This window comes from Canis lupus, chromosome 26 (genome assembly GCF_011100685.1).
Source record: "Canis lupus familiaris isolate Mischka breed German Shepherd chromosome 26, alternate assembly UU_Cfam_GSD_1.0, whole genome shotgun sequence".
NCBI classification, from domain to species: Eukaryota; Metazoa; Chordata; class Mammalia; order Carnivora; family Canidae; genus Canis; species Canis lupus.
The window spans coordinates 23,561,558-23,573,669 of record NC_049247.1 but is presented as its reverse complement, the minus strand read 5'-3'; the positions used below and the strand labels follow the sequence as shown (position 1 = coordinate 23,573,669).

At 38.3% G+C, this 12,112-nt stretch overlaps 1 protein-coding gene across 15 annotated transcripts in view; it reads right to left on the bottom strand.

Annotated features, from left to right (window-relative positions):
* MTMR3 (myotubularin related protein 3) overlaps positions 1–12,112 on the bottom strand; it is a 141,186-nt gene that overhangs the window by 21,476 nt on the left and 107,598 nt on the right. For all 15 annotated transcript variants that reach the window (XM_038575621.1, XM_038575610.1, XM_038575608.1 and 12 more), the window contains 2 exons: positions 6,903–6,999; positions 4,382–4,495 (listed from right to left, as the gene is read on the bottom strand). In XM_038575621.1, the coding sequence (XP_038431549.1) occupies positions 4,382–4,495; positions 6,903–6,999 (211 nt within the window). The remainder of the gene's footprint in view (positions 1–4,381; positions 4,496–6,902; positions 7,000–12,112) is intronic.

Genomic DNA, 12,112 nt, shown 5'->3' with positions numbered 1-12,112 from the left:
ACTAAAATGGATTGTAATGATGGTTGCACAACCCTGTGAATCTATTTTTTTAAAAATCACCAAACTGTACACATTAAAAGGCTGAACTATATGTGACAATCACTAAGTTTTTAAAAAGTTATAAAAGTAATCGTTTCATTATAAAACTAAATTATCAGAGTAAGAAGTCAGTAAACAAAAATTTTAAATGCCCCCAATTTTATCTCCCAGAGAGGAAGTGTCCGTGTCCTATCTCCCATTAAAATGTACATACAGGGATGCCTGGGTGGCTCAGTGGTTGAGTGACTGCCTTCAGCTCAGGGTGTGATCCTGGAGTCCCAGGATCGAATCCCACATCAGGCTCCCTCTGCCTGTGTCTCTGCTTCTTTGTGTCTCTCAAGAGTAAATTTAAAAATATTTTAAAATAAATGAGCGAAATAAAATGAAATGTAAATTCAGGGGGGGCCTGGGTGACTCTGTGAAGCATCCAACTCTTGGTATTGGCTCAGGTCATGATCTCGGGGTCCTGTGATGGAGCCTTACACAGGGCTCCACACTCTGCACAACGTCTGCTTGTCCCTCTCCCTCTGCTCTTCCCCCACTTCACGTGTTCTCTCTCAAAGTAATACAATCTTTAAAACAAAAAATCTTAGTACATACATTCATACAACATATAACATATGTGTGAGACAGATGTAAATAAAACATATTATTGAATCTATTTGTCATCTTCAAGGAACAATGTGAGAAAAAATTTTGCTTTTAATCCTAAAGCTCACCAGCAATCAATGAAATTCAGCAAGAACCATATTCCACTGGAACCATCCATTTGCCTGCAATTTTTACATCCTCCCAGACAGAGACAGACAGGTAATGGAAAGCACTTGTGAACATGCTCAGTTGGCTCACCTGCTGAATGGAGCCCAACTGTAAATAAAACCTAATTCCTAAAATGCCTACTAGTATATATAATATGCATTGGAAAACAACGGAGCTGACTGATGTCAACCTTTACAAAAGAGGCTGGCAGGATCTTTCCTGAGCATCCTCTTTCTCTGCAATGCTTCTCAGCAGTGCCCAAGAGGAACAGAAGATGGCACTCTTCAGCTTGGATCTTGGGTTTAAAGGGTCATGGCATTTTAACAGCTATATTCCAACTGAGCTATTGCAATAAGCAGTTTTCTGCAGTCTTCCAAAATACTTTAGATTGCATGATCAAGAACTAAAACAACACAGCTAAAAATCACTAAAGAGCATTTCTACCATTTTAACAAACAAAACCAGGAAAAAGTTATAATTAACATGTCCAATGGATGAGTCCCCCCCACTGAATACTAAAAGCTTCAATTCTATATAGAAACATGTAAATGTTTAAAATATCCTGAAGTTAGTGTTAAGCAAGCTCCCTAAAGGACAAGAAATATCTAATGACTACTCAATGCACAAAGGGGGTTGCTGTGATTTGCACTACAGATGGATGCCCTCTGTACTATTGCTGTGTTAGAGTAATCTCTGTCTTCAATGATAAGTCCAATTAAACACTCTCTCATTACAGTAGGAAAAAAAAACACTAATCGGATGCTAGTTCAGTGTGGTGCTGTCAAATAACTGCTGCTAGCAACCTCAGGAATCATTACTGTAGTCTATAGACAATTTAATTCAGTAAATGTATGCTAGATTCAGAAGCATTTTGCCACCTGGGCTGGCAAAGCAGAGAATGGCAGAGTATCCCCAAAATATTCTTCAACATATCCTTTACAAAGCTCCCTAATAATTTAACAATGCAGTTTGGGGCTCAGAGATACAAGATACATGTTCCAAAACAGAGGCTAGTTCCTAGAAAGCCTATCTGATTTTGTGTAGACTATACCAAAAACTTTCTTCTTTTTTTATGCCAAGGATCGATCGATCTATCTTCCCAAAAACTTTCTTCTTTTTTTATGCCAAGGATCGATCGATCTATCTTCCTTTCTTTTCTTTCTTTCTTTTTTTAAGATTTTATTTATTTGGGCAGCCCCGGTGGCGCAGCGGTTTAGTGCTGCCTGCAGCCAAGGGTGTGATCCTGGAGACCCGAATTGAGTCCCACATCAGGCTCCCTGCATGGTGCCTGCTTCTCCCTCTGCCTGTGTCTCTGCCTCTCTCTCTAGCTGTGTCTCTGTGTCTCTCTCTAGCTGTGTCTCTATAAATAAATAAATAAGGGATCCCTGGGTGGCGCAGCGGTTTGGCGCCTGCCTTTGGCCCAGGGCGCGATCCTGGAGACCCGGGATCGAATCCCACATCAGGCTCCCGGTGCATGGAGCCTGCTTCTCCCTCTGCCTATGTCTCTGTGCCCCTCTCTCTCTCTCTCTCTGTGACTATCATAAATAAATAAAAATTTAAAAAATAAATAAATAAATAAATAAATAAATTTAAAAAAATATTTTATTTATTTATTCATGAGAGACACAGAGAGAGACAGAGACATAGGCAGACAGAGAAACAGGCTTCATGCAGGAAGCCCGATGTGGGACCCCATCCCGAAACTCCGGGATAATGCTGTGAGCCAAAGGCAGACACTCAATGGCTGAGCCACCAGGTGTCCCTATGCCAAGAACTTTCATTTGTAATCCTCTAAGAGCAGATTTCCTTGGAGAAACTGGAAATATAAATTTCATTTATTTATACACTATGGTCCCTAAGAAGGGCTAGGGGAAAAAAAAAAAAAAACTCATGGCTCATGCCCTCTAGAATAAATTTTAAAAGGGAAAAAAGGTTTCCCCTGTTTATTCTAAGAAGTTTTTCTTCAACTTGCACTTACAAGACTTCTCAACCAACAAGGAGAATTCACCTAAAGCCCCATACTTTGAAAAGGATAGTCCATCCTCCCTATGCTCAAAGTCTACAAAAAAATCCCTACACCCTACAAAATGCCAGGGCTGATCTAACACAACTGTTGGCCACAGAGCAGCAGCTGGCTGCTTTCCCTATTTGAGCTGGGCCGATCACTGATAAGACGCAAATCCTTTCAGCTTTCCCTGCTCTCTAATTCCTGTGTCATCCTTGCCACTTGAGTGATAGGTAAATTTGGTGACCTACTTTTCTAGGGGTGTCTGAAAACAACAGTGATGAAAATTGAGATTGAAAACTTAATGGATTCCCTGGGCCAGAAACAAACACTTTTTCATCTCTCTCTATTCAGGATGGCCATCAGAATTTGCCATCAGTGGACTAAATGAACAAGCTGGTTACCTCGGTGGAAATTCCACAAGGAGATAAATCCCTTCCTACAACCTCAATATTTCAATGGAATGCTTCCTGGCATAAAAATCTCTAAGCCCCACTGGTTTGGCCCAAATTCAAGGAAAGCCCAAAAAGTCTGTAAGCTGGAAAAATGAAATGGAGAATGTGAATATTATACAGAGATGACATCTGAAACAGTTTCAAAATAAGAAGGAATGACTTCTTTAAATCCTAACATGAGTCCTTAAGAAGTGAACTATTCAATGAATTGTAAAAGCAGCCCCCAGGAATACAACCTACTCCATGTACCGCTTAGAGAAGCCCAGTGTTTACAGATTCATTCAGTTGGCACAGCATACCTGTAAAGTTGAACATCATTCCTATTTTACTAATTAGGAACAGGCCGAGGTTGGGGAATTTATTCAAGGTGTCTCAGCAAGGAGTATCAGTGAAAAGACCTGGACTCCAAAAACTTGTGCTTGCCACCATGCCACCATGCCACCATCCTCTTCTAGAACTTGCCTCCCTTAGTTCTCATGCCTTTGATCTCTAAGATCTTTTATCTAGCCAAGCCCTAGCATTCTTTAAATGCTCTGTCTCAAAACAGGGCTCTTTCATGTGTCAAAGTTTCAACCACAGAGACAATCACAAATGACTCAACTCTCACTTTCTGGAACTCCTCTCTCTCAATTCAAAGGCCAAATTGGAAGTGAAATGTAGTAATACATTATCTTCCCATAGAATGTTGGAAGGAGGGATGCCTGAGTGGCTCAGCGGTTGAATGTCTGCCTTTGGCTCAGGTCATGATCCTGGGGTTCTGGGATCGAGTTCAGCATCAGGCTCCCCACAGGGAGCCTACTTCTCCCTCTGCCTAGGTCTCTGCCTCACTCTCTGTGTCTCTCATGAATAAATAAACTCTTAAAAAAATGTCAGAAGGATCTTAAAATAGCAATACTGAAGACTTATCAAATTTTTCTTATCACTTGAACCATCAGCAAGTGTTCTGGATGTGGTAAGGACTGGTGCGTCACTGGAGAGTGGGCTTTAACAATAAGGAAACACATAATTGCCTGGGAAGTTCTCTGAACCCTTCCCTTCCTCCCAGGTTAGCAGCAGCAGAGCAGCAGACCGTATGCAGTGGGCAGTAGCACCAACCAGGCTGGGCCCTGCCAGGCTTACTTACCTGTAAACGACAGCAGGGATGCGCTTCCAGGACCTGAAGCTTGCTACACTCTCTAGTTCTTTGTCGGTGATCCAGGCAGGCACTATGAGCTCCTGTGGATAGCTACCACACAGCCTAACAGGGAAGGTGAGAAAAAGAGAGTAGGAGAAGAAGACAGGGAGGGAAACGAGGGAGAGACACTATGTGAGTCAACATAAGGATGTTGATCAAACTACCCCAGAGCCAGTTAAAAGGCAATAAAGAGCTTTAGTTAAGTCTTGGCCTACTCAGCAGAACTCGCTGCCTTAGGTGCTCATGTACATACCATGTGATACTATCTTTAGACTCTGCCTTTGGGAGTTTGGTGATCTTAACATCAGTGATTAAAAGGAGTCTACAGGCAGTTACTTCATGTAACTTTGTTTTAACAAACATACAGGTAATTTCTTAACTAGACAAAAGTACACAGTCCAACTATAAAAGCGGAAGTCTGTCATCTCTACCAGACCCCCTTACTCTTTCAGGCTTCTGTCAAAGAGAAACATGTGAAGAAGGACAAGAGCCGACAATTTCAGGTTTCTAGAGACCTTATAGAATTACTAACATATCCTTTGATGGGTCCTAATTATAGGTAACAGGTGCAGGCATAGGTATGTATAAGCAGTACCAAAGTCAGGACATTTGTATACACAATCACAGTCCCACTGGTCCAAGTTAGTAATGTGAGTAAGCCGTTAATCATAACAAGCCGTTGTTTCATTAGGGAGGAAGTCAGTAGCTGCATGCTAGTCAAGCTGGTGCCTCAAAATGCAGGGTTTTTTCCTGATAGGCTTTTTTTACTTACAGGACAGTGTCTCTCTATGGGTATCTCAATATTTTTCAACAGTGAAGGCAAGACCTTTAATTCAAATCCTAAAATACACAAATTCCTCCTTCTCCTGCGCCACCATCCTCTGGCCCTAGCCTACCTCATGCACTAGGGGAAGAGGCGGAAAACACGAAGTAGCTTAGGAATTGGGGGTTTTGATCATTCTGCACTAAATATCTCCATCGTGTTCTCAATTTCCAGAAGATTAAATATCAGGAATTTAAAAGCCACTGAACCAGGAGAATATCTAAGACCAAGAGTAGCTCTATAAACTTAAGACCCACGAATTCCTAAAAATAATCTGGGACACTGTGACCATAGTTAATATGTTAACCATGAGTCTTATTCTTTTGTCTTATTTCTTTTATCTTGTTTAAAACTTAAGAATAAATTTAACTCTCCTTCTTTGTAGTAGAAAGAACTTTCCAATGTCCTGATGATTGGTTCTGAGTAGATAGTGGACTCAGAGACAAAAGTTAATTTTCAAAACCCATATTGAATCGGGATTTTGAAAACCAAATGGCTTTTGAACTCAAACTTTTTTTTTCAACTAGCTTAGCTTAACTCAGTTTTCTGACTTCACCCAATATTCTAATCATTATATTCGTTTTTTAAGTGTTACAGTACATAGTAGTCACTTCTTAAGCAAATACTAGCTGCTTACATGTAGATAAGCAGTTTTCCAACATAGGAAAGGAGGGTTACACATAAGTAAAGTCTGTGGCAGTCTCAGGGTCTCTGAGGCCTCTCCTCCAGTCTCCACCTCCATTCTCTGCTTTGACTTATGACTGAGAACAGGTAAAGGAATGACAGGTCTATAGCTCCTGTTTCTTCACAACACCCCAGGTTTTTAATTCCTTGACCAAGGTCCATGTTAAGAGCTACATACAGTGATCAGCTATAGTTTTTTCCAATGAAAAATGAAATGCTGATGGCTACTCACAAATACACCAGGAAAATGGTTATTGTAATATGAAGGAGTTCAAAAAACATAATGATTAATGTCTCCAACTGCTAGAGGGAATCTTAAGAGGAGAAAAAATACTAATTTAAATCTCCTGAACAATTTTGTTTTGTTTTATAGCAATCCGGACCACCAAAATCATACTAGTTAACTGTCTGCCCCCACACCAAAGTACTTACACCTTCTAAGGAAAAAAGTAATGGGAAATATTTAATAATGATTATATTAATATTTAATGATTAAATGGTCATAGCTATGATGTTAGAAAGAACAGAATACTACTTATGCCTATTTCATAGATTCTGGAGTAAAATTAGTCATAAAAACTAGCTTCTAAGTGTTTTATCACTGGTTTGTGAGATCACTGATTCTATCTCCCATGTGACATCAAGTGGTGATGAGACCAATGGACACTGCCTGCCTACATGTGAACACAACATTGTCTAGAAAATGCACACACCAAGAAGAACAGAGGCATGGAGGGGATAGAAAGGAAGGTTCTAGAATCCTATGAAGCATTACTTTCCACTCCCAGTGTCCAGCAATGGGAACAGAAGGCTCAAGCAGTACTTTGAAGACTGTGCAGTTAGATTTAATAAAATTCCATTGAAAGAAAATGTGTAAGTTCAAATGTTCTGCCACATGAGAACTGACATTTTTGCAAAGGCACTGGCTGTGAAACACGGTCCACAGGCACCCATACAACTCACTTGTACTTCTCATTGATGTTGGAAATTCTCCAGGCGTTGTTCATATCAAAACCCATCCGCTCCACTTCGTTTTTAAACCTTGACGTTACATGCTCCCCTAGGGGGCAAGGACAGCAAAAAGAAAAAAATGAATATCATTTATGCAAAACAGGCAGAATAAAAGCATAGCTACCCTGGCTCAGTTACATAAATAAAATAACATATATTTAGTTTTAGTTTAAAAAGTCCCTGTCAGGATAAAACTATATAAAGGAATGAGGAAATTTTTAACTGAAATATAGCTGATACAATTATGTTAGTTTCAGGCATATGACATAGTGATTTGACAACTGCATACATTATGAAATGCTCACCATAAGTATAAGTGCAGGTACCATCTGTCACCACACAAAGTTATTACAATAGTACTGACTATATTCCCTATGCTGTACTTTATATTCTTGTGACATATTTATTACTTGAAGCTTGTACTTCTTAATCTCCTTCACCTATTTTCCCTATCCCCAACCTCCCTCCCCTTTGGCAACCACCAATATGTTCTCTGTATTTGATTGAGTCTGTATCTATTTTTTTGTTTGTTCATTTTTAGATTCTACATATAAGTGAAATCCTATGGTATTTGTCTTCCTCTGCCTTATTTCACTTAGCATAATAACCTCTAGATTCCTTCCATGTTGTCACGAATGGTAAATTTTTTTATGACTCAATAATACTCCTGTGTGTGTGTGTGTGTGTGTGTGTGTGTATACATATGCCACATCTTTCTTATCCATTCATCTACTGATGAACACTTGGTTGTTCCCACGTCTTGGAATTTTGATCAAGAATTATGTTATCTCATTTAATCACTACTACCAACTCAGGATGGTTATTACCAAGTTCATTTCACAAAGGATAAAACGGAGACTGAGAGAGCTTATTAAGGCATGTTTGTCTAGTCCCAAAACCCAGTCCTCATTATATGGACTACTCTCCTTTTCCACACTCACAGTATACCTAAAAAATAAAATCAACAAGTTCACTAAGAATAGTAGTAATTGAAATCTCCGACTCCTCATCAGAAACCTTATGGGCCAAATTTCAAAACTTGAGTATTCTGGAGTTTAAGGTGGTATATATACTATAGTATTAGATTAATGCTCTCAACAGAGTCTACTAATCAAACATTAATATTTCTACAGTAAAATGCATGGATAGTTCACACTAAATGGAATAAGTAAAGCAACAAATAGCTTCATGTCAGCTCAGATCATATCAAGCCACCAAATAAAAATCTTTTGATTTTCAGAGTCTCACAGATTACAGAACTGCAGATAAGAGATCACAAAATTGTAACTGCCAGTACCCAAGAATCTCAGAAAACACAATGCTACTAAGTAAAGTGCTAAGCATTTGTAACATTCACCCAAACAAGTAAAACCCGCCTACATCTGCTAATGAAATTGGCTTTCTCTTCCTAAAGACAGCAAGCAACAAAGGCGTAAGTGAACCTAACATAAAAGTCATTAAATCTGAAATAACTTTCTTCCTTGAAAACATAGAGTCCTAGGGCAGTAAAACAAATAAAAAACCACTAAGCATTATCTCTAATATGTAGTGTTACAGGCTGTAAAATAAATGCTGGTGGGGGCTGGGAGAAACTACAATAACAAATACAAGCATAAAGCAGACTGCTTTGGTGATCAAAGTATAAAGCTTTGCTCTCCCTGGGAAAGGAGCTTCAGAATAGGAAACCGCAATTACTCAAATGAAGGACAATTCCACAAAACTACTTCCCATTTAAACTGCTTTTCTTGAGCTTAAACTAGGTATTATAGGTTTCCTGAAGGAGAGCTATAAAAAGATGAGGTGCAGAGATGCAGGAAGAAATAATCAGCTGAATACATCCCATTTTGGAAAAGTTTTAGAAGTGATGTAGGCTTTCAAATAGGAAAAAAGCTATCTGAAATGGGGTGGCCATCTGTCTACAAACTGCAAGTAACAGTGACCATCAAGAATATTAAAGAATCCTTCATTTTTTAAAATTGCTATCTAAAAACTGTAAAACTATGATGTTTCATTAATTGATGAGATTTTTCCCACCTGTGATAGAGCTCCAAGTCTTTGCAAAAGGTAAAAGTACTTTAATTAATGACTCTTAACATTAGTACCTCCAATCTTAGCATAAACACACAGATACCCTAAAAGGTCCCTCTAATTTTAAAATAATCACTGACAAATCACCATCAGCAGCAGCAATTTGCCCAAAGAAATGCTTAGAATCACTATCAGGAGCATGAAATTCTGAGCTACACACAAAGAAATATATACTGTGTAGCAAGCATAAAATATGTCACCAAGTTCCTTGAAAACAAGGGAGTTTTAATCACCTATGTATCTTCTAAAACAGAGACTTCCTAACTCTGAAAATGACCATCACAACCCACAATAAGAATTAGGTTTTACATAATTCAATACAAGTTTATTTTTAAGAGTTTCACAAAACTACCCACCCTTACTATGTGTGATGCATTTTGATATTTTCATTTCATTTTGTATTTCATTCCTGAAAACTTTTGATTTCATGACCCACAAGTGGACAATAACTTAGTTTGAAAAGTAATGCTTAAAAAAAATCTAGAAATAGACCTTGAATACATGAGTAATTCAATTGGCTTTTGCCAAATTATGTTAGAAGTTCCCTTATGTTTATTCAGCTAGAAAAGTCAATGCTAAGCACATCTATTTGCTGATTTCCCTTAAGAATTTCCCTCTAAGAATTCTTAGGTTTCCACTGATCCAGTATTAGATATCCTATAATATCCCATTTGAAATATTATGGTTATAAGTTTTTTGTCTGGCTTTATATTTCCATTTCAACCCTCTTGTCTGCCCTCCCCCATCCCCAAGTGAGGATGTATCCTTTTTTAATGTTTAATATTTCTTTTACAAAAAATGCAAACAGTCCAGCAATTCTTATTTTAGTAGAAATGAGGACCTTTTTAAAGCAATGAGCCCCTCTATCATAACCAGTGTCAATAGTCAGTCTAAACCCCAGCCCCCATAAAAGCCTAGCTCCCTGGGTGATTCTGCGCCCATGTTGATATTCAAGTCCAGCCTAAAGTTCTGAAAAAAGAGCCAATTCTCTATCCAGGATATGAGGAAGAAGAACTGCACCAGAGTCAGAGAAGGTGAGAACCAGCCCTCAATCACTCTTTTCTATGAACAAAGATCCCAGTATAGTCATCAAAATGTATATTTAATGGACTTCATTCAAACTCCTAAGACAGACTTTGCTGGTAAGGGCTTTTACTTTATACTAAATAGGCAGCTGCACACCAGTTTTAAGACCTAAAGTCCTATGTTCTTTGTGGTTTAAACAAGATGTGCTCAATGGGCCTTTCACAGAAGAGAGGTCAGAGACATGGGCCTGATATACTAAACTAACAACTGAACTGCGCGGTCATTTGTTAGGACTCCTGTTGGATGCTGAAGTACAGAATGATCACCAAGAAGGCAACTACAATGAAGAGAAGAAAACTGAGCACATGACAGAGAAGCTTTAAGCTTTCAGTCCATTCCTTTATTTAGAATTTGAAATGGGTCTAAGAGTGGAGTCAAGGGTTTTGCAAAGACTTTTTCAAGTTTCACAGATGACTCCAATAACAACAGCAATATTGAGACTTTTTCCAAAGCAGATTAAGACTCAGAACTATGGCCAAAATGTGGCTGACTTAACTATGACAGCATCAAAAGTCAGAAACTAAGATTTATATGAATACAAAGTAATGATGCAATTTTCCCATTCCCTTCCTTCCAAACACATTCTACTCTTAGCAAACTAGGCAGAGAACAATCCATAAAAGGCTTTATTAACCACTAAAAGACTAACTTCAAACCTTTAGAGTCTATGCTTATGATCTCATACGTTGGAGCAGATTATACAAAGGCATCACTTTGAAATATCTCAAGTGTTGTCTCACCCTAAAGATGACTTACAACAATGTGGTTGTCTGGTATGCTCATATTTGGTGAGTAGTGCTGTAGCCACCATAACACTCAACAATATTGAGTGGAGACAGAAGAACCAGGTTGACTGGCTTTAAAAATGCTACCACAGCATTTTTTATTAAGAGCAAGGATCCCCCCTCTGTACTCCACAGTGAAAATATATAAAAAGCAAAAAGCCATATCTACACACACACTCAAATCAAGCCACTGAAGTACAATAAGATACCATATAAGTGGTGACAGGTTAACTTCAGTGTGGATTTGTGACATATTAGGAAGAAACAAAATACAACTGTTACTCAGAGTTAAGCTCCAACCAATCAGTTACAATGGCATCACCTTATATATTCACAATTTCCAAAATGTTCTGACAAGCATGGCACATAGGAAGCACTCAAATATTTACCAAATTGAACTCTCCAGCAATAACATTTAATCTTCAGGATACCCAGATCAGCTTGGGAAGAAAGAACAGGAATGTCTCAGCTTGAAGAACAAAGAAAACTAAAGTACAGAGAAGACAAATGTCATGCCCAATATCATTTTTTGAGTTAAATGATAAAGTATGGGGTTGAATTCAGGTTCCCTAGTTCTTAAATGAGTACTCTACCCCCTAAACATCTCCATGCATCACAAATGAATGAAAAGACAGAGAACATTATGGACATCTAGACATATTCTGATAGTCAAAGAGTAACAGGTATTAGGAAGAGAAGGATCTGGGGACCAAAGTCATCCCAGCTCAAGAAAAAGCCATCTATAGCTAAAAGAGTGACGTTCTGACCTGCTTAGCAATATCCTAAGAGATGGCTCAAATCCAAAAGAAACTTATTTTATCAAGGAAATAAGGAATCATCTAAAGAGATGAGGAATTTTCAGTCTGCAGTTGTGAGAAAACAGGATAGGAGAAAAAGCAAGCCTTGTTGACTAACTAACCTAAAACTGGGGAAATGCCCTTTAGAGTTAGGAGTCTTAAACAACTGAAGTTCTTATATAACATCATGCAGCAAGATATAACTCACTAACTTCATTATCTTAGGAAATGGTAGAGACTAAAAATTTAATAAGACACACTAAAAATTAAGCAAAAATACATGTAAGATTTATGCATTTCACTGTAAATAAACTTTACCTTGGGGGAAAAAAACCCTGAAAAGAGCCATAACAACCACAAAAACAAAATACAATGTCATCTCAATAAAGAAGGAAAAAGAAAGATG